Source organism: Leguminivora glycinivorella, chromosome 21, assembly GCF_023078275.1.
Source record: "Leguminivora glycinivorella isolate SPB_JAAS2020 chromosome 21, LegGlyc_1.1, whole genome shotgun sequence".
NCBI classification, from domain to species: domain Eukaryota; kingdom Metazoa; phylum Arthropoda; class Insecta; order Lepidoptera; family Tortricidae; genus Leguminivora; species Leguminivora glycinivorella.
The window spans coordinates 13,905,290-13,929,190 of record NC_062991.1 but is presented as its reverse complement, the minus strand read 5'-3'; the positions used below and the strand labels follow the sequence as shown (position 1 = coordinate 13,929,190).

At 38.1% G+C, this 23,901-nt stretch overlaps 1 protein-coding gene across 1 annotated transcript in view; it reads left to right on the top strand.

Annotated features, from left to right (window-relative positions):
- LOC125237399 (vinculin) overlaps nucleotides 1–23,901 on the top strand; it is a 90,584-nt gene that overhangs the window by 39,600 nt on the left and 27,083 nt on the right. The window contains 10 exon segments of the mRNA XM_048144438.1: nucleotides 8,844–8,951; nucleotides 9,423–9,568; nucleotides 12,928–13,033; nucleotides 14,375–14,476; nucleotides 15,352–15,484; nucleotides 16,870–16,951; nucleotides 17,676–17,793; nucleotides 19,927–20,048; nucleotides 20,572–20,638; nucleotides 21,299–21,511. Coding sequence (XP_048000395.1) covers nucleotides 8,844–8,951; nucleotides 9,423–9,568; nucleotides 12,928–13,033; nucleotides 14,375–14,476; nucleotides 15,352–15,484; nucleotides 16,870–16,951; nucleotides 17,676–17,793; nucleotides 19,927–20,048; nucleotides 20,572–20,638; nucleotides 21,299–21,511 — 1,197 coding nt within the window.

The following is a 23,901-nucleotide window of genomic DNA, read 5'->3' as shown; positions in this document are numbered from 1 at the left end:
GAATGAGACAATAGTATGGAAATCCTTCTAAACACCCAAGGAGATTCTAGCTAATAGAATGTGTATGTACATAAAGTAATTATGTGTAATATTTTATGTATCTATTTTGTTTCATGTAGTAGTCATATTAGAGATACTCAGATCTCAATTTTAATTAATAATATTCCAAATTAACCGTTAGAGTTAATTGTATGTAATAAATAAATTGAAATTTGTACGTCTTTAAATAATTACCACATAAATATAACATTCATGAATATCTTGTTCATATGAAATGAATAAGTACCAATATTAAAATTATCACCTTCAGATAATAGCACTAATCTAAAATTACAAATATAAACACATTTAAAATAAACAATCTGGTCACTTACTTGTAGTCTTCAAGTCTATTTTACCAAGATACCTTCTCGCCAGTCTCCAACCTCTCAATGCTCGTGCCTCAAGTCCGCTTCCTTCTTAAACTCCTGATGTGTTCCCTTCAATGCTCCCTAGTCGAATGACTCCACCTATTCTTCTGAAGTGAGCTCCTCAACGTTCCCTAGCCGAATGATCCTCTCTGACGCTGCGCTCTGAGTTTTATTGTCCCGATTTTAACGCATGCGCTGTGTTGTTAAATGGCAAATAGTGCCTAATGTGCCGGATGTGCCAGTTGTGCCTAAAACGCCTATTGTGCCTAAAACGCCTATTGTGCCGGATTTAATTCCGAGAATTTCTATTTTTAATTTGTTGGAATTCCATTTTGTATGTAAGTTGTTTTCGTTTTATTTATTTGCAATTTTTAAGTTTTTATCTCTGTATGCATTTGTTTCTAAGCATAATTATTATAGATATATCTTATGATTTGAACCGAGGACTGTGTGGTCCGTTACACCCTGACGCAAAAACGACGAGGTGTTATAAGTTTGACGTGTCTGTCTGTCTGTTTGTGGCATTGTAGCTCCCGAACGGATGAACCGATTTAGATTTAGTTTTTTTGTTGGAAAGCTGAATTAGTCGGGAGTGTTATTAGCCATGTTTCATGAAAATCGGTCCACTATGTCGGGGGTTTTTATACAGAATTTTAATTTTGTGGTTAGGTTATTCGATGTCGCAGTAGCCGTTATTGGACTACACAGAGAACCTCCTATAGAGTACGAATATTGTAAATTTTGTGCGCGGTACAAATCACCAGTGCTTGGGGCGCGAGGAGCGGGAGGGGAATGTGTTTAGCGCGCTGCGATTGGTCGTTTCAAGGACGGCGGGCAGTCGCGCCAGATGAAAAGGGACTGAAGTATGACTGTCCCTCTACTGTCGCGTAAGTAGCCAGTGTAAGTTGACCTATGCCGGCTCTGAATAAATTATAAATATGACTTATTTGTGGAATGTAATGCCGTCCGTTTTTAAATTTGAGCTTGTTATTACCTTTCCACACCATTTCACAATACAGGTGGACATCTTTAAGGCATCAAAATACCCTTTTTCAATTTTTTTATTGCGAAAAACACGCGCTGCTTTCGGGTCGGTTACTTGGTCGCTACTGATCAGGCACGGCGAGCGCCCGCGCTTATATCATGGCATATACAAGTAAGGCTGGTGACCGCGAGTCGTCTTGTAATGGATGTCTATAGGGGTTGGTCTGTGTTGGACTATCATTGTATAGACAAGTCAGCATAGCTTATTTAACCCCCTAACTGCGGCGGAACCAAATGTCATGCCATTACGGGCGGGAAATGAACCCGCTACCCGCCGCGCCCTGCCTCGCCTTTGTGCCATTAATGAAGATTGTCTTGTACGAAAAGGGGTTGTAAAAGGGTGGATTGGAGATATGAAGGTGATAAATTTTACTGTTTTTATTGGTGAAGTTGTGTTTTGTTCTTCGAGCTAATAAAATGATAACAAATTATCTAGATATTCATATTAATTTCTTTTCAATCACGGAAACCATATGGTATTCGGGACCTTTGGGAGGCGTGCGCTAAGCCGAACAACACGTAGAGGCTATTTTGACGCTATTTCAATGAAATGTAAGAGCGGATGCTGCCCTTGCCAGTGTCATGAGACGCACGCAGAGGCAGCACCCGTCAGGGTGTAAGGACGATTTGAATGTTCAAATCAAGGGTGATCAGGGTGCGTAGCCGAATGGCACAAACGCTCACGAAACGCTTGTGGATACCTATCTCTATCGCTCTTGCGTATTGGCGTGACAGAGCAGACTACCTTTCGCGGCGTTTCGTTTTCGTTTCGCGTCGTAGAAATGCCATTCGGCTATGGGGCCTGGCCCCGTAGCCGAATGGGGCCGACGCCAAACGAAAGCATCTTCTGGGCGCAAGCGCTTATCTCTATCCGTGAGCGTGTGCCATTCGGCTAGCCACCCTGGCCCCGTAGCCGAATGGCATTTCTCCGACGCCAAACGAAAGCGATACGCCGCTGGCTCTGTCGCGCCAATACGCAAGCGCGATAGAGATAGAGTAAGGCATCTTCTGGGCGAGCTTACTCTATCCTGTGGCCAAGAGTAAACCCATTTATGATAAAAAAAATGGAATAGGCAAGTGGCAAGTTTTTGTTTCGTCTAAAAAAAGGTTCAAAAACAGAACGTCTTTTTCAAAATCTTCCGCGAAATACACACCTGTGATATAGGATTTCGTTTTAAATATACATATGAATATTAATCATGAGAAAATGCACACTCAGTTGCGAAAACAGTAACTCGTATGAACATGAAACGTGCCTTGGCGTTGAAACAGGCAGCCATTGAAAGCAAGAGTACTCAACTGACCTGACTCATTCATTTAAAGTTATTGACAAGGCTGGCGTCTAACTGGCAGCGATGAGCCAATAGCGATTTAGGTAGCTCAGAGCCCATTAGCCCATATAGTCATCATAATCATATCAGCCCTTTATCGCCCACTGCTGAGCATAGGCCTCTCTTCTAGTACGCCATGTCACCCGGACCTGGGCTAGTCTCATCCATCCAGTTGTGACCCGCTATTTTCCGGATGTCGTCGACCCAACGAGCAAACGGATGCCAGGCATTTATTACATTTGTATGCGGCCACCATTCCGTTAACATTTTAGTCCACCTGCTATCACTCTGCCTAGCAACATCTCCCGCCCAACTCCATTTTAGTCCATATAGTAAATAGTGAGAGAACTGGGTGCTCTCTCTAATATCATCTATATTGTGAGCGATGTCACAGACACCGAGAAGCTCCATTCATGCGAGGAATAAAATTGTATTCTATTCTATTCTATTCTGTCATCTCTATTGTAGCGAATAGACCGAGAAGCATTGAGCCGAGCAATAGTGCATCTTTTTCTGTGAATTTTAGCTATTTGTGCACAAGCTAAATGTTTGGACTTGAAACTAGGCTGCTAAGAATATGATTAAATTGTGCCTGACCTGATTCATATAAGTATTTACAGTTTATTTATTTATTTAATCTTTATTTCACAAAGAAAATACAATTGTACACAAGGCGGACTTAATGCTATAAGCCGTTGGTAAAGTTATTTATCGTTGCCGAATTGTGTTCTTGCGTTTTTCCATTATCAATTTTTGACATATTTGAGAAAGAGTTCATATAGTCCAATTTAATAATACGAAGTGAAGAGATATCTACAGTAAATCTTCAATTCAAATATTAAATTCTTATCGCTACCCGCTGCCTTCTGACCACCGCTTTTTGACTGCAATTCTCCCAACCATTTAAAGCGTGCACACAAAAAATGTGTAAATGAACCGTCCGATTAGGAGCGGCTGAGCGGCCTTATATGTACTGACGTGTAGGCGTTCATTCATAAGTTTGTTGAAGCTGTAGCTAAGTATAATTATAATTGAATAAGCGCTGGTAGCCTAGCGGTAAGTACGTGCGACTTTCGTTCCGGAGGTCGCGGGTTCGGACCCCGGCTCGCACGAATGAGTTTTGCGGAAGCTTTTCGGTGAAGGAAAACATCGTGAGGAAACCATCTTGTTCCTTCGGGTTGGAAGGTCAGATACAGTGCGGTTTCCTTACGATGTTCTCCTTGACCGAAAAGCGACTGGAAAATTTTAAATGACATTTTGCATATACGTTCCGAAAAACTCATTGGTAGGAACGAGCCGGGGTTCGAACCCGCGACCGCCAGATTGCCCAACACTACCCGCCCACTTCACTTACACTATATTTCGTTAACTTTTATTGTTATTATTTATTGGCTTTATAGCCTTCATCTGAAATAATATGTCATCAGAATTTATTAGAAACATTGTTACAATTCCAGAAATCAATTAGTCAGAAATGAATGGATCTAATAAATATATGTAAATATCATTGAGTTTGTCCTTATTACTAACCTATTCATTGAAGACCTATATTTGTGACATACATTATATTTAATATATTTAATAGCCTGTTTATGTTCTTGCAACATCATGACGAGAATATAAAATAGGAGCAATTTAAAACAATGTCTATTGATTGTTGACCAGACCATAAAGGTTTTATGGTTACGCATATGTTACTAAGTCTTTTAAATGAATAATGCTCGGTCCGAAAAATAAAACGATTAGTAGGTTTTTTTGAAAATCACTTGTATGAAGTCTTAATTGGATAAAAAGAAAAAACAAACACATTTACAAATATTTGAAAATGGTGATTTACATTTTACTTTGTATCATCTCTAGCATACTAACTAAATGAAGCCTCTGAAATGAGAGATCGTCACCTGTCCCGGTCCTGCGCAGCCTCTTGCCAGTGACTGACTTAAAGCCGACGCAGATCCGCCGCCACACTGTCCTCCCAGCGATACCTGGGTCGATCCGCCATCAGGCCACCACCCAGTCGACCCAAGAACGATCTCTTGAGTCTTGACTACTCGATCGTTTCCCATTCTTTCTAAGCAAATGACCGAACCAGCGAAGTCCGTGGGCTTCCGTTTCGCCGATGATATTGGGTCAGGTCACTAACTCCTCGATCTCGGCATTTTTCCTGATCCTCCAGGTGCCATCGTCTCTCTTAATAATAGGTCCCAGGATCTTGCGAAAAATTATCCTCTCCGCTACCAGGAGCTGACTTTCCTCTTTCAGTGTTAGTGACCAATCCTCACAGCCGTCAGAAATGTTAGTAAGGTCAGCAAATCAAGATAAAACATCGGGCTGTCCCTATGGCACTATTTGTAAGTGCGATAGGGACGGCCAGATGTTTTATCATTTATCGCGCGACCATACTTGTCTGGCAGGATAGACTGTATGACGGTTTTATATATCCGTAGCTTAGTACGGCATATAGCGCACGGTGAAACAGAAACATATTTACTCAAATGAGGTCATTATGTTGCTGACCTTACTGACATTTCTGTCTCAGAATACTCGAGTATAAGGAATCATATCAAAGTACGAGATCTCAACTCCATGCGGTTACTTTCACTTAAATGTACCACAAGCACTTTTCAAAGCTTCGCTTTTTTTAAACAAACTCTTTTAAACTTTAGCAACAAATATAATAAAGTTGAATCCAGCTTGAATGGGTGGCTAAGAACATCCTGAGCGTAAGTTTATAGTACATTGTGCAACAAGGGGAGGAAGGTAATATTCATACTCCCCGGTATTCACACAATGTTTTTCATCACACTCACAATGTAAAAAACCGGCCAAGAGCGTGTCGGGCCACGCTCAGTGTAGGGTTCCGTAGTTTTCCGGATTTTTCTCAAAAACTACTGAACCTATCAAGTTCAAAATAATTTTCCTAGAAAGTCTTTATAAAGTTCTACTTTTGTGATTTTTTTCATATTTTTTAAACATATGGTTCAAAAGTTAGAGGGGGGGGACGCACTTTTTTTTCCTTTAGGGGCGATTATTTCCGAAAATATTAATATTATCAATAAACGATCTTAGTAAACCCTTATTCATTTTCAAATACCTATCCAACAATATATCACACGTTGGGGTTGGAATGAAAAAAATATCAGCCCCCACTTTACATGTAGGGGGGGGTACCCTAAAAAAAAATTTTTTTCCATTTTTTATTTTTGCACTTTGTTGGCGTGATTGATATACATATTGGTACCAAATTTCAGCTTTCTAGTACTAACGGTTACTGAGATTATCCGCGGACGGACGGACGCACGGACGGACGGACGGACGGACGGACGGACGGACGGACGGACGGACGGACGGACGGACGGACGGACGGACGGACGGACGGACGGACGGACAGACAGACAGACATGGCGAAACTATAAGGGTTCCTAGTTGACTACGGAACCCTAAAAAATATGTAAATAGATGTAAAAAAGTTAATTACGGTACAAGAAATTTCATTATTCCCTTGGGAGAACGATTTTTCTATAACTCACGCTCCGCCTGCGTGCAATATCACATTTAAAGTGCGGGTGTGATGAAAAAGTAGTTTTTACTCTATATGAGTAAGGTGAAAAGGAATGGATCCAGACTACGAATGCTATTTTAAATAGTGAAATGAAATCAGACAGAACTGACTGCTTGCTTTAGATTAGCTCACAATATAGGTATGTGGGCAGCACCAGTGAACAGGACGGCCATTTTTAGAGTTCCGTAGTCAACTAGGAACCCTTACAGTTTCGCCATGTCTGTCTGTCCGTCCGTCCGTCCGTCCGCGGATAATCTCAGTAACCGTTAGCACTAGAAAGCTGAAATTTGGTACCAGTATGTATTTCAATCACGCCAACAAAGTGCAAAAATAAAAACTGGAAAAAATGTTTTATTAGGGTACCCCCCCTACATGTAAAGTGGGGGCTGATATTTTTTTTCATTCCAACCCCAACATGTGATATATTGTTGGATAGGTATTTAAAAATGAATAAGGGTTTACTAAGATGGTTTTTTGATAATATTAGTATTTTCGGAAATAATCGCTCCTAAAGGAAAAAAAAGTGCGCCCCCCCCCTCTAACTTTTGAACGGTATGTTTAAAAAATATGAAAAAAATCACAAAAGTAGAACTTTATAAAGACTTTCTAGGAAAATTGTTTTGAACTTGATAAGTTCAGTAGTTTGTGAGAAAAATACGGAAAACTACGGAACCCTACACTGAGCGTGGCCCGACACGCTCTTGGCCGGTTTTTTTCAAAGTTGTCCACCCCACTTGTTTTTGGATTTGGAAATTTTTATGTGGTTTCCACTCAGAATCGCGAGCTCTTTCAAGTCTAATAGGAGAAAAAAGTGTCCCAAGGTTTTTTCCTATTCCGTTACCGTTTTTTCATACATTTTGTATGGCGGTAACGGAATGGAAGGTTCGAAAAAATGTATGGAAATCTTGGGACATTTTTTTTCTCCTATCAGGATCGAAAGAGCTCGCGATTCTGAGTTTTAATCGCGTAAAAAATAACCATGTTACAAAAAAAGTGGGGTGGACAACTTTGAAAAAAATGGGCCAGGAACACCTCAGTTTAGGTGCTCACTGTTGAGCAAAGACATATGTAACTCCGTATAGACAGCTGTGTCGAGAGATGGCAGTCTATGCAATGTGATTACATATTTTACTTTGACAGTAATTCTCTATAATACTTGATCCTCTTTGCTGTTGAGTAATATAGAGTAAAATTTTGTTTGACCGGCATGTTTTATTTATAAATTATAAACGTGTCAATCGATTTAAGAGTTTAATACCATCTTATAGAGTAGTTTTTAGTCTATAGACATGTTTTTGGTACACTGCAAGAATAAGTAAAACGTTGTTATCTGGTGAACTGATAAGGCAAGTGAAAGCTTAAGACTTGAGATGTCTGCGTTGTATGCTAAGTATCTGTTGTTTCAACATTTCCTTTCAAGTATTTAGGGTTTTATACTGGTGTTTTTGGGTCCGGTTTAATGTCTTTAATTAAGTATATCTCTAGCTATACGTTTCTTTGGGTAGGTATGTTCACTAAATTGAATGTTTGGCAGTATATAAGAGCGGTTGTTGATTGTAATATTGTCTTGTGTTTGTTGCACGAATGAACTATGTAAGTATAAAGTTTATAAAGCAGGACGGATAGAGGAACTCTTCGGTAGCTAAATCTGTCGAGTATTATTTCTGCATTACTTACCTAGTTGGCACATTTGACATATTTTATTTATAGTAGGTGATAGGGTATGAGCATTTTCTGAATTTGTGACCCCCCAATTAGCGTAAGTTGTTAACAAAAATTAACTCGCTGTCAGTATTGTGACGATAATTGGACGCACTTATACAGAAACGTTCCAATCCATCTGAAATTGCCATTGAAATGAAAGACTTTTGTTTTTCATACAAGGTCCAAAACTTAATGACAATTTCATGTGGTTTGGAACGATTCTGCGTAACTACGTCCAATTAAGCATGACATTTCCATAAAAATATGGTTTTTGTGTTAATTACATAAACTTTAAGTAAGCGATAATCTACATTCAGAATGTAATCTACATTCAGAATGTGAAAAAAGTAAATTTTTAGACTGATTTTATGCTTAATTGTCGTCACAAAACTGACAGCGAGTTAATTTTTGTTAACAAATTACGCTCATTGGGGTGTCCCAAATTTTGAGAATGCCCGTATTTTAAAATTGTAAAGGATGCTTTAAGAAAATTAAGAAATCACATACACACGAACTGATTCGACGTAGATAAGATTGGTAGATACTTTTCTCGCTGGATTGATTGATTAGTGGATCTATGGTTGCCATTTCAGTTCAGACCTTGAGAATCATATGTGCCATTTTCCAGCAAAACGTCTTACTTTGACGATGGCCGTAAAATGACTTTTTGACCGGTTACTTATATAAAGATACAAGCAAATGTTCTCCTTGTGGTAACAGACAAAGTGTGGCGTTTCAGTAAGCTTCTACATATATTGCGATACCTGGTTTAATACTGCTATTTTTTTCCAGGTCTCGCGACTGGTGATCCTACACGAAGAGGCTGAAGATGGTAATGCTATGCCGGATCTGGCGCGGCCAGTGCAGGCCGTGTCGCTCGCTGTCAATAATCTTGTCAAGGTAAGAAAAGCTAATAATATGTATTAAATGAACTTGTGTCGCTTAACTTCAAAACTGGGTAAATCCATTCTGCTATAAGGTTGATTATCTTTCGGATCATATTATATTTTTATATATTCAACCTTAAAGCAGAATGGATTTACCCACGTTTGAAGTTAAGCGACACACTTGTGAGGGCTGTACGTACATGCTCCAGGGGGGGTGGAAGTGACAATTTGCCTAAGACCTGGGATGGCTCTCTCCGCGAATCAATCGCCGCGCTACAAGTACATGCAGTGCCCATGCCCATGCAGTGGTGACGACCTTCGCGCGGTGCAATAGAATTCAATGTCGGCTGTTCATGTGCGCCTTTAAGCCTGTGTCGAGAGATGGGAGTCTATGCACTGTGATTGCACATTTTACTTTGACAGTAACTCTCTATAATACTCGATCCTCTTTGGTTATACTAATTATAATTTTCTTATCATCCAGGTGGGCCACGAAACCATCGAGTCTTCAGACGATGCGATCCTCAGACACGATATGCCGGGTGCCTTAAGAAGAGTGGAAGGTGCTGCCACACTTCTCCAACAGGCTTCTGATATGCTACGAGCCGACCCTTACTCAGGGCCCGCAAGGTAATATTTATTTACATGACGTCTTAGCGGCAACAAGATGGCGCTCGCCGCTGCGTTTACTTTTTATCTTTGCGCTGCGTTCACTGTGTCACAGGTCCGCGTCATACAGCTGCGTTCGTGACCAACAAAATGGTCCCGACGGAAGACCAGCGCTGACCCTCGGGTTAGGGTGTAGTTATCACGAATAAATAATTGATCGATTGATTGATTTATTTGTTTTATATGGATTTTAATACTGAGCAAGCGAAAGATTTTTAAAATTAAACATATGTCGCAAAGCTTTTTCTTTTACCTCTTTTGAAAATATCACTATCTATCTATAACTAGGGACTACGTAATACTGTAACTATGTAATACTGTCAGACTGTCACTCAAATCAAAAATGGTTTGATATCTGTCAAAAAAGCCATTTTTAGCCAACAATGGCCTTACAATATTTTGGGTAAAATACTGACAATCTTTAAACAGGTTGTCCACTTTCTGGAAAATCAGGGAAAGTCAGGGAAAAGTCAGGGAAGCTCATAGTGGTCATGGAAAGTCAGGGAAAGTCAGGGAAATGATTTGGAGGTTAGGGAAAAACTTGGCACCAAGAAAAGAAATCAAAAAGTATTTAAAAAATAATATGATTTCTTGGGTTGACCACATCCATGACAGCAAAGATCGATTCCCGGTAGTGATTTTAAGGCAACTTAAAATTGTCACTTTAGACTTTTCATTACAAGTATAGTACCTGGCCTCCCATCCCAGTGATTGCTAATGAGAGATGTCAGAGATATCTTCATGCTCTAGCTGACCTTAATTTATCCGGCCCAAAATCGTAAATGCGGAAAAATCCAGATTTTTTTTACATTGCGTGCCCTACCCACATATTCCAAAATGGCGAAGGGGGTCGGGAATAAATTCAGTTATTGTGATTCAGATTAACTGGAAAGTTGCACCACAATGTCACCATATACAACATTCATAATTTGCTTTTGTTAGGGCGATGTGAAAACGACAAAGACAAAGTTACGTCGCAGTCCAAATTCTAAGTATCTATCCGACAATCCAAAGCGGAGTTCCTCATAAAGCCAATGGCGCATAATGTCACATAGAGGCGCAATTTTGTATGAGTCAAAGGAGCATAGGAGGATAATAAGAATAAGAATCTAATGCACATGAATATAAAAAAATGCATCCATATTAAATTTACATGAAAACAAAACATAATAAAATCGTACTATTATATAAACGGTATTAAACTAGGTGAAGTAGAAAATGTTCGTGATCTTGGAGTTTTATTCGACAGCAAATTAACGTTTATACCCCACATAGAAAATATCGTTAAGAGCCCGGCATCTAAGACTTTAGGTTTTGTCATGAGAAGCACTAGGTCCTTTAAACGCAGTACAACCAAAATATTACTATATAATAGTCTGGTCAGGAGTATTTTAGAATACTGCAGCGTAGTCAGGCGGCCGCATTATGCTACACATTCGTTGAGGTTAGAGCGTATTCAAAAAAGGTTTACTCGTCACTTAGCTTTTCATGCACGTGTCCTAACTAAAAGATTAATATCTTATCAAGTTAGGCTGCAACATTTCAAGATGGATTCCCTAGAAGATCGTAGGACGCTACTGGACGCAACATTTCTGCACAAATTGGTTAATCACAAGATAGATTGTCCACAACTACTTACACTGTTGAATTTCCGTGCCCCATCTCGTTTCCCTCGTAACGCTATAACCCCTCTTTATGCTCCACTTAGAAGATCAGTTTCAGGCACTAACTCTCCAATTTGCAGATTTTGTAAAATTGCGAATGGTTGTTCCGACATGGTGGATATGCACTGTGACCCATTAAGTAAATACTTGAAATCTGTTCGTAGTAATTTTCGTAGAATATAATTTTTCACCAGACCGATTGGTAAAGGCTTTCTTGATACTTCAACAACGAATGGCAAAGCTATAAGCATGTTAAATTACATTAACAAACTTGAGTTAGTTTCATGTTTTACAGTTAATATTTTCCTTGTGTTGGTGTTGTGAAAAATGTTGTGTTTCACTCGGTGGCGCAGTTTGTTTACACTGCGTGCTTGGACACCATCGCTTGCTCATATATCAATATTGGCGCGTACGGTTGAACAACAGCTTTGCCCCCTTGTGGAACACATAAGTATAGTTAATTTTAAGCTAGTTTTATAGTTGTTTATTCTTTTTTTGTTACGCACGCCGTGTTTACCTTTAAGTGGTTGTGACACTTGTGACACCATGCCTTTACATGTTTTAGCTTGTACAGATTTAATGTATCGTTGTCAACAATCGTTGGTAAACCTTAATAAATAAAATAAAATAAAAATAAGCGTGACGATGAGAGAGCTTCAAAACACTGGGAAACCTAAAGGCATGTAGTGGCAAAACACCTAAATGGGCATCCCGACGCTGAAAACAAAGAAAAAATTTCGCGCTCGCTTCGCTCGCGTTTAGTATTTTCCATTTCATCAATTTTTATTCCCTTTATTTTTAGTGAAAGTTTCATGAAATTTAAGATTTTTTTGGAAAGTTTCCGCAACTTGCACATAACTACTCTGCTCTGATAGACTAGGTACTCCATTTTGTTTCCTATGTTATGTACATAATAACTACTATCAGCCCCAGGGACGTATAAAAGGGGGAAAAAATTCGCGCTCGCTGCGCTCGCGATTTTTTTTTCTAGCGTAGATTACCCAAGGGCGCCGAAACTCAAACTCGCTCTACTCTGATAGAGTGCACTGGTATAGCCAAAAGTAAATGGCGATAACTACCAACTACAGATTTCGTTAATTATAGTTTTATAAAACCAGAAATTAAAGTTTGATAGTTAACATAAAGATAAAAAAAACCGTAGGTATAAAAGTATGAATTGCCTTGCAAATTTTAATATTTCCCAGAAAACAAACATATTCCAGAAAAAAAAAAATCTGTGACAGACGCACGAGTGATCCTATAAGGATTCCGTTTTTCCTTTTTGAGGTATGGTAAAAACTTATTTTTTTTCAGGTTTTTTTTTCAAGACAGAAAAAAAACCGTTTTTTTACAACTCTAAGCAAAAGTGGTAATAGTTGAATGAAAATTTGGTCAGGGAAATTTTCTTAAATGGTCATGGAAAGTCAGGGAAAAGTCAGGGAATTTTTTTTGGGTTTAGTAGTGGACACCCTGTTAAATGGTATCACCATCTATTATATCAAGATACTGGTACCACCGCCGCTAAAAAATCCTTATGACTTAAAATTTCATCGAAATCGAACCATTCAGATTTACGATGCCACAAACATTGGCGCAAACATCTTTATGTATCAGGGGAGAGTAAATATGGATGGCTACATAAATATATTATTACAGGAAAAAGCTGATAGAAGGTTCTAGAGGGATCCTTCAAGGCACATCGGCTCTTCTCCTCTGCTTCGATGAGTCTGAGGTCAGGAAGATCGTGAAGGAATGCAAAAAGGTACCATCAACCATGACATATTTACGCTGCACGTTTATATAGGAATTCTGCGAATATTCACACACTCATTGTCTATTTGTCTCTGTCTCTTACTTATGTACACTCAACCAATTGGAACTCTAGGCCACTCTACAACCATGTCAAAATGACAAGCAGTAAGAGATTTCTTACAATCTGATTTATAAGGTTCCAATTGGTTGACTGTAAGTACACACTTTTGGGAAATTCTAGCTTTTCTAATTTTAAAAGTAAACGGGACTTAAGACGATACAGGAGGGGTCAGTTCTCCATACAAACGCTCTCGACTATTTCCTCCTTGGTTTTTGAAGATAGAGCAATGATTTTTTCAACACATATTATTATTACTTTTATCTGTGTCGGACCGTTTTGATTTTTTTTATATTTTTTCATCAACATCTTCTAGCCGAACTACCCGCACTTGTTCTTGATTATTCACTTTTGCGCTAGGGTTGTCACTTTGCCTACACACAACACTCACCATATCAGCCGGTGTATCCCTAGGTGTTTTTTCACGCTTACATTTGCTAATCACTGGATTCCACGAAGAAGAAATTCCCTGCCCCTCATTCTGGTTGAAATTTCGATGCTTTCTAATTTCAATCGCTTCACGTACTTTTCTGCTGTAGAACAGACGTTCCGTTGATAGAATTTTGGGACTATGGAGCTCGATCCAGTGGTTAAGAGGATACGGTAGCGAAAATGCTAAAATGGAAAGGAGCCCCCCTTTCAACTTGGGAATTTTAGATAAATATACAAGTGTTATTAACTAGATTTATCGAAAAAAAATTGTCCATTAAGAACAACTCAGTCAAAAGATATTTCAAAAAAATCTTTAAAATCGAGGTTCCGCTCTCGACTCTTTCCTCCTTCAAAACTTAATCAATCGGAACGAAACTTGAGAATCTGAATAACAATAAAATAATTTATGTCGGACCGTTTCGCTTTTTTGGTTAATTGTTCCCAATCTTGAGTATCACACCTTTTTTTGCGCCACAATGAAAAAGGCCGTTTTTGGAAATTTTTGATTCGCTCTAGAGTCTTTCAAATGCAGAATATCAAAAAAATCAAAACGGTCCGACACAGATAAAAATAATAACAATCTGTGTTGAAAAAATCATTCCTCTATCTTCAAAAACCAGGGAGGAAATAGTCGAGAGCATTTGTATGGAGAATTGACCCCTACCGTATCGTCTTAAGTCCGTTTAGTTTTAAAACTATGAGTGCATATCGTGTTAGTTTAAATCAATAAATTCTAGCTTCCTCCTTTTTGTGATACAGTTGTTGTTTCATCATATTAATTAGAACCTTATGTGTCCATAGGTGCTAGATTACCTCGGCGTGGCAGAAGTAATAGATACTATGGAAGATTTGGTGCAATTCCTGAGGGACATCTCACCGGCGCTGTCAAGAGCTGCGAGAGAGGTAAATATGGAATGGTTTGCAATTATAAATGGGCTTACTCTTGGCTACAGACTAGCCAAAGGCAAAGACGTGGCCTAATTTTATTTTTGTCAAGTCTTAAATCCCTTCATTTCCTTTACATGGAGTAAAGAGGTTTGCGATTTCAGCATACTATTTTGTAAGCTAATATTTCACTTGCAAGTTGTATGAATATTTTGTTAAAATTTTAAAGCAGAATTTGAACTCTAGCTATCGCAATATTGAACTGACTAATACCTACTATGATTATACTTTCTAATAACTTTCATGATCTTACTACTGCAATTTGAATGAATGTTGATTACATTTGATCAAACAATATCTGTCATTATCTACCTAATGCTTTTATTAAAATATTACTTATAACATTTAATGACATAATCTCACTTTATTTTGCTGGAATGTATGTATAAACTTAGACGAGCTTTATTTTTTGTTTCCCTAGCTATACACCCTGTTTTTATTGAATCCTATTAACTTTAAGGGATGGTTCTTTAGATCAAATACAATTAATTTCTCTAAGAAACTAGCGTCTTAACTCTTACGGTTATCGAGTTATTAAAAAAATAAAAATAATTATTGAACACGTGTTTAACAGCCTTTACCACTTCCCAATGTTATTTGTTTTGACATATTGTGCCGTCAATCACTTGACACTAACTTGAATATTATTCTTAAGGATCTCTCACACAAATTAATTCATTTATTATGTTTGAAAACGATAAAAAACTTTTTTTTGCGAATTTAACTAAAAGTAATATACAGTGTGGTTCCTGATAACGAACCTAAAGACATGTCGAATGTAACGAAAAAAAAACACGGTGTATTAATTGATACTAATGTATGTTTGTCCTTAGGTAGCGGCTCGCGCAGCGGAACTAACCCACCCCCCGCACGCGGAAACGTTAGCGCGGTGCCTTGAAAGCGTTAAGCAGTTGGCTCCAGTGCTCATCTGCTCCATGAAGATATACATACACATTCTTACTGAAGGTACATTTTGTTCTAGTTCTAATAACAAACAGTGGCAAACAGCGTATGGCCACTATACCAATCTACTCGACAAATTTGAAGAATTTGAAGTCGTAAGTTCGCAAATTTACACACATAAATCATGGCATGACATTCATAATTGCTATTACGTCATGACTAGGCTTGGGACTTTTGGATGCTCGCTATCATATGGTTTTGGCATCCGCAGAGTCGCCATTATGTTAAAAAAACTTTTTCGAAGTCAAAGTCAAAGCCTGGAAATAAAACATGTTAGATGTCATGATCTATACGTATACCTTTAACAATATGCAATTAATTTTATCACAAATCTATTACACACACGTGTCGAAGTTCACAGTTGACGCGATATGCATAATATATACTATATACGTACCTACGATTTACTTTACTATGCATCCTCTTTGATACTTGTGTTTTGTTTGACAGACTACTGACATCTATTTCAAATAAAAATAAAAACACTTGAGTAATAAGTTGTCAGTTCAGATGAAATATCGTTTACGCAATTTGTAACAAAATTTTAAAATGAATAATTTTACGACTTGCGAAATTAAATCCTGGTTAGAGCCGTATCAGGAATTAAAATATGATGAAGAAAAGTCTAGTATATTTTGCTCTTTATGTGATGTTCATTTCAAAGCCGTAAAAAAAGTATTTATTGCTAACCATATTAAAAGTGTATCCCATCAAAAAAACTGTGGTGAATATAGCTTGTTGTTAGATTGGATAGAGATATTGTTGTTAGATATTTTATTTACAGGCTTTGACTTTGACTTCGAAAAAATTTTTTTAACATAATGGCGACTCTGCGGATGCCAGAACCATAGCGAGCATCCAAAAGTCCCAAGCCTAGTCATGACCATGCCCGACCAAAAAAAAAAAACAAAAGCTACTGATGTTAGAACATTTGTAAAATTGGGTTTTTAAAAATATTTTTAGCGGGTTACTCACGTGTTAAGTCGATGTTTCGATCCATTTTCGAGGATCTTTCTCAAGAGTAGCGACCCAACCTTTAAAATTATTAAAATATTATTAAAAGCCAATTATATTGATTAGTCAATCTAAACATAAATACATGTCAAAAAAAAAACCTTAACTAAAAATAATTACAAACAGTAATAACATATTTTTAAGTATGTTTGAGTCTCAAGGGAGTTTTATAGTTAAAATTAGGTTTTGTTTGAAAATTGTATGAAAAAAATCTTCTACTCTATTTCATCGGATTGAAGTACTATACTCGTATCTATATGTAGGATCTTGGGCTTTCGAGAATAAGGTATCGGTTTTTCCATATCAATTGAAATTAGTACTATGTATTTGATTTTTGTTAGTCTTATCTAAGAATGTACTTCGTTTTTTGACAGGTGGCAAAGGTATTGAAGAGGCGGCTGAGAACAGAAACTATCTCGCCCAAAGGATGGCTGATGAAATCCATGAAATCATCAGGTAAATTAAACTAGATTCGGTTTGATAGCAATTCTACTAAAATTAGAAGACCGAGACCTTTAGGTCTGCTAGACTGAGAAATTTTTCGAATTCTTCCAATTATTAATTCTTTCTTGGTCCTGTGTGGTGACGGGTTAAGAATTTCACCACTCCCTTTCTTCCCGTGGGTGTCGTAGAAGGCGACTATGGGATATGGGTTAAATTGTGGCGTAGGCGAGAGGCTGGCAACCTGTCACTGCAATGTCACAGTTTCGTTTTCTTTCAACCCCTTATTTGCCAAGAGTGGCACTAAAGCTTTAGTAGTTTCATGTGTTCTGCCTACCCCTTTATGGGATACAGGCGTGATTGTATGTATGTATTAATTCTTTCTTTTTCAATTATTAATTCGTCATATTCTAAAGGTTCATCTTTTTTTGAAACACAGTTTTTAAACATTGTTTCTCAAAAAGTTCCTTCCAACCCGAAAGGTAACTAGGCTTTATTGGAATTAGTCCGGTTTCCTCTCACGATGTTTTTCTTCACCGAAAAGCGACTGGCAAATATCAAATGACATTTCGCACAGAAGTTCCGAAAAACTCATTGATACGAGCCGGGGTTCGAACCCGCGACCTCCGTATCGAAAGTCGCTCGCTCTTACCGCTAGGCCACCAGCGTTTATTTTGTATAGTTCTTTGTTAACAGTTAATATCTTAATGACAACCTAATAATGTGCTATTCTTTTCAGAGTTCTACAGTTGACATCATATGTAGAGGATGGTGGAGAGAAGGACAACATTGCCGTCTTGAAGGCTCTGCAAGCCCAGATACATGGCAAGATGGCTGGCGCCCACGAATTCCTCAATGTGAGTCAAATCAAGGGTGAACAGGCATCTTCTGGGCGAGCTCACTCTATCGTAGGCCACGTCTTTGTCTTTGGCTAGTCTGTGGTCAAGAGTAAGCCCATTTATACACCCTGTTTTTATTGAATTCCGTTAACTTTAAGGGAAGGTTCTTTAGATCCAATACAATAAATTTCTCTAAGAAACTAGCGTCTTAACTCTTACGGTTATTCGGTTATTAAAAAAATAAAAAACAATTACGGAACACGTGTGTGACGACAGCCTTTACCACTTCCTAATGTTATTTGTTTTGACATGTGCCGTCAATCACTTGACACTAACTTGAATATTATTTTTAAGAGTCTCTCACACTAATTAATTCATTTGTTATGCATGAAAACGATGAAAAAATGTTTTGGCGAATTTAACTAAAAGTGATATAGAGGGTGGTTTCTCATAACGAACCTAACGACGTGTCGAATTTAACGGAAAACAAAAAAAAAACACGGTGTATAGTTCCTTGTTAACAGTTAATATCTTAATAACAACCTAAAAATGTGCTAAAGTTCTACAGGTGTATAAATTGCCGTCCTGAAGGCTCTGCAAGCCCAGATAAAAGACTGCGTAATTTATATTGTAAAATTTATTACGGTCGAATCGTCATCCTCCTTGCGCTATCCCCGGCAGTCCGCTTTTACAACTGATCCCAAGATATGGCATAGACACTAGTCTCACGAAAGCGACTGCCATCTGACCTTGCAACCCAAAGGGTAACTAGGTCTTATTGGGATTAGTCCGGTTTCCTCACGATGTTTTCATTAATCGAAAAGCGACTGGCAAACATCAAATGACATTCCGCACATATGTACCAAAAACTCATTGGTACGAGCGGGGATTCGAACATTTCGAACCCGCAGACACGGATTGAAAGTCTCACGTTCTTAGTGCGTTTTCACATTATCCGATCCGATATCAGATGTAGGAAGGATTTCAAAGGAACATATCTAAGATGGCGGCGTAAATATATGGGATATAGGTCCGACATCCGATATCGGATGGGATGATGTGAAAACGCACTTACCGCTAGGCCACCAGCGTTTATCATTTGGGCTAAGCCTCAGCATACACCTACGTCGGTTTTGGCCAAATATTGGTTACGCACTAGAGATGCAACGAATAGTTGTTTGGCCGGATACCGGATACCGAATATTCGGCCTAACCATCGGCCGAATAATCGGTATCCGGCCGCCGAATATTCGGACAGCGGAATTTTACCTACAATAGCTACAATTTAAGCAGGGAGCGGGTGCGTCGTGCAGGTTTTGACTTGTTTCGTAGTGAATTTAGCGCGGAGTCCGTTTTTGTTTAAATGTTTATTTTTTTTAATAATAAAGGGCTATGATTGTAAGTATTATAATCGTAATTGTTTTTTTTTTACATTTAATTTGTTTACTCCAAAATCATTCAATCAAAAATAGCACATCCGGCCGGCCGAATATTAAAATAAGGGCCGAATAGGCTGCATACCGAATAGTAACCGAATATTCGGTGCATCTCTATTACGCACCATTTAAGACACCTCTAATTTGTTAGAGGTGCGAATAAAAACTGTCTATGGAATGCGTCACCATTTATAATATTTGAACTTAAGACGATACGGTAGGGGTCAATTCTCCATACAAACGCTCTCGACTATTTCCTCCCTGGTTTTTGAAGATAGAGCAATGATTTTTTCAACACAGATTGTTATTATTTTTATCTGTGTCGAACCGTTTTGATTTTTTTGATATTCTGCTTTTTAAAGATTCTAGAGCCAATCAAAAATGTCCAAAACGGCCTTTTTCATTGTGGCGCAAAAAAGGTGTGATACTCAAGATTGGTAACAATTAACCAAAAAAGCTAAACGATCCGAAATAGATTATTTCATTGTTATTCCGATTCTCAAATTTCGTCCGATTGATTAAGTTTTGAAGGAGGAAAGAGTCAAGAGCGGAACCTCGATTTTAAAGATTTTTTTGAAATATCTTTTGACTGAGTTGTTCTTAATGGACAATTTTTTTTCGATAAATCTTATATATCGATAATCGATAATCTTCCATTTTAGCATTTTCGCTACCGTGTCCTCTAAAAGTGCTGATTCATTTTGTGTTTATTCAGGACCCTGACGCTTTACGCAACAGCAGTGGTGAGAGAGCTCTTCGCTCTGTTCTTACTTCAGCTCAACGCGCCGCGGAACATCTGGGGCCTACTCATGCTGACGCTATCCGTAGACACGTACGGTAAGCAAAATCATATGAACACCAACATTAAAATCCGTTATTATAATACAGAGTGGGGCCTGTAACAAAGGCGAAGAATTGAACTGTAGGCTATTCTCCTTATACTGATCAACATTTGTTCAGTGACTTTTAAAAATTATGAAGTCTTTAATTTTTTAATTTTTCATACAAAATAATTATTAGCTTCAATGTACGCCATTATTGTTGTCATTGACGTTGTCTGTCACACTTTAGACTTTTAACAGAATTCGCAATACATAACCTCTTAGAAAAAACTTTCAAGGGTGATAAAAATCAAAATACAAGTTATTTTTAAAAGTCGCCGAACAAATGTTGATCAGTATAAGGAGAATAGCCTAGAGTTCAATTCTTCGCCTTTGTTACAGGCCCCACTCTGTATATCCGTTAATGTGCATCGTGTGATATTCACAGCATGACTTTATGATATTTTTGTCGGATCCCTTTGACATAATGATCGGAAGTCATAATGTAATGATTGCCAGAATTATCTATGTGTTTTAAGGTCTGGTGGCATTAACGCTGATCAACTGTGCGACGAGAGACAATATGGCCACGGAAGGGAAGCCAAGGTACTGTCTCAATATTCATAGAGATTTATTCGTTTTCCTTCAACCGTTTATTTGCCAAGTGACACCGAAACTAGAGTAGTTTCATGTGTAGAACGCTTTATGGGATACAGGCGTGGTTGTATGTACAGTCAACCAATTGGAACCCTAGGCCATTATAGAACTATGTCATAGTGACGTTATAAGTCAGATTGTAAGAAATCTCTTACTGCTTGTCATTTTGACATGGTTGTAGAGTGGCCTAGGGTTCCAATTGGTTGACCTGTATGTATTTATTCGTTACTTTTCCTATTCATATATTTTTTCTTTTTTATGTCGCAAGTAAAATGAACTCAAAACACTACAGTAACTATTCAAGTAACAATTCTTTACGTATCTTTCAGCTATAATTACCTTTTTAACACTAATAACTAAAACAAGCGTTTAACGTCAAAACCGTATTACACGTGAGTTCAGGCAGGCAATTATGGTCGCGCGATAAGTGATAAAATAGCAGGCCGTCCCTATCGCACTATTTGTAAGTGCGATAGGGACGGCCTGATATTTTACCGTCTATCGCGCGACCATGCTTCCCGTGCAAGTCTCACTCAGAAAGTCAGTCATGAAGACAAATTTTTTGACACTTAAAATTTCTCTTTCTAAAAGACCTTTGATTTCTTTCAGGCCTTAAACCTAGCCTCGGACCTCCGCAATCAAATAAACGAAGTGGACTGCATAGTAAACGAAGGCGTCCGGGCCGCGGAGCAAGCCGGGGGGAAAACTATGCGAGCTCGCATGGAAACTGCGCATAAATGGCTCTTGCATCCCAATGCGGACCCGCATACCAGGGTCGAAGGCCAGAAGGCTATCAACAGCATTGTGCAGCAGGGGCAGAGGGTAAGATACTAGACAAATCATTATTAGTGAGTGTGTAAGAGAAAACGTCCCACTTTGTCGATTGCTATAAAGCCGCTTTGTCAGTTTATTCGTATAAAGATACAAGTAAATCTCGCCTTAATGGTAACCGACAAAGTGGGACGTTTTACTAAACACACTCACATTGGTGCCTGTCTTTGCTACAAAAAAAAAGGTTTTTATTTTACTTTAATCAAGAAAGAGTAGGATAAAAGAAAGTTTTGGAGCTCTCGCTACGCTCGGGATTCCACATACCTGAATAGAAGGTAAGTAACTAGAAAAATGCAATTGGAGCCCTCGCTACGCTCATGATTCATATATCTACAGGGATTAAGATTCAATAATTGAAAAAATGCTTTAGAAACTCGCTACGCTCGGAGTTTCCACAAAGTAGCTTAGATTAATAGAGATTAAGGATGACTAGAGAAACTGACAACCAAAAACATTTAGATCCCCTTGCTTCGCTTAAGATTCCCTGTAAAAATGTCAGGGTTCCATATTAAAACCCCTCGCTCAGTTTAGTATTCTCGCTATGCTCAGGATTCCACCTATCTACAGGGACGTTCCACTACCTACTAAAACACTATTGGAGCCCTTGCTGCGCTCGGGATTCAACATAAATTGCACTGACTCATAGAATCAAATGACTAATGGGTAAATAACTAGAAGAAGAAAAGTTTTGGAGTTCTCGCTACGCTCTGAATTCCACATTAACATATTTTTTCAGAGAGACAGGGATGAAAAAAAAACATTTTTGGACCTCCACACGAGGACATATATCAGAAGGCTATTCGTTTGAAAATACTATAGGTAGGTACCTATAGTATTTTCAAACAGTATAACTTTGGATTATCAGTAACCTCTCCAATCGATGCCACTAGGCTTAAAATAATATTAAAAGTGGAAAATATATACCTTCTTTGCACGACAATTATAGACCCAGAGCCCAGGCCCGCCAGACCTTCCTCAAATTCTCAAGGATGAAACTTTGGGACAATGTAGAGTTCATATCGGCGGTTAATGTGTGCATATTTTCTAGTTCGGCCCATCGGCCAATTTTTTGCTATCAAGTGATGAAGGTGAAAAAAAAAGTGCTTACTTTCCTTAAATTCTCAAGGCTGATTTTTATATATGTGTTAGAGCACGTTGTTAGAAATTGGTTATCATCAATGCCAGACCGTTTCCGCCGGCCATAACTTTTACCAGACGCGACAAAGTTGGCAAAAAACGACTCTAACTTACCTCATTTTCTCAAGCCTGATTTTGATATATGATACGCAGGGACCTATAACTAGACCGTTTGTAAGCAGCCAGACCAATCGGATGGACCCAACCATCCGCCAGACCGACTTAAAGTTTCGATATGAGCATTAGTAGAATTGAAATATTCCGGGTCTATAAAAGCTAAAAACTTGAATTTTCTACATTAAGCTACGTGTATATTGTATACTTGACGTAATAAGCGACTTTCAAAAATTTTACTTCTAAGGAAATAAAAAAATGAAAGTTTATATGTGGTGCAAGATTAATTTTAAGCTATGAATTTCATTTACACTGCGTAAGTACATGTGTATTTTATTATAAATATAACTTTTACCAGACGCGACAAAGTTGGCAAAAAACGACTCTAACTTACCTCATTTTCTCAAGCCTGATTTTGATATATGATACGCAGGGACCTGTAACTAGACCGTTTGTAAGCAGCCAGACCAATCGGATGGACCCAACCATCCGCCAGACCGACTTAAAGTTTCGATATGAGCATTAGTAGAATTGAAATATTCCGGGTCTATAAAAGCTAAAAACTTGAATTTTCTACATTAAGCTACGTGTATATTGTCTACTTGACGTAATAAGCGACTTTCAAAAATTTTACTTCTAAGGAAATAAAAAAAATGAAAGTTTATATGTGGAGCAAGATTAATTTTAAGCTATGAATTTCATTTACACTGCGTAAGTACATGTGTATTTTATTATAAATATCACTTTTACCAGACGCGACAAAGTTGGCAAAAAACGACTCTAACTTACCTCATTTTCTCAAGCCTGATTTTGATATATGATACGCAGGGACCTGTAACTAGACCGTTTGTAAGCAGCCAGACCAATCGGATGGACCCAACCATCCGCCAGACCGACTTAAAGTTTCGATATGAGCATTAGTAGAATTGAAACATTCAGGGTCTATAAAAGCTAAAAACTTGAATTTTCTACATTAAGCTACGTGTATATTGTATAGGTACTTGACGTAATAAGCGACTTTCAAAAATTTTACTTCTAAGGAAATAAAAAAGTGAAAGTTTATATGTGGTGCAAGATTAATTTTAAGCTATGAATTTTATTTACACTGCGTAAGTACATGTACAAGACGC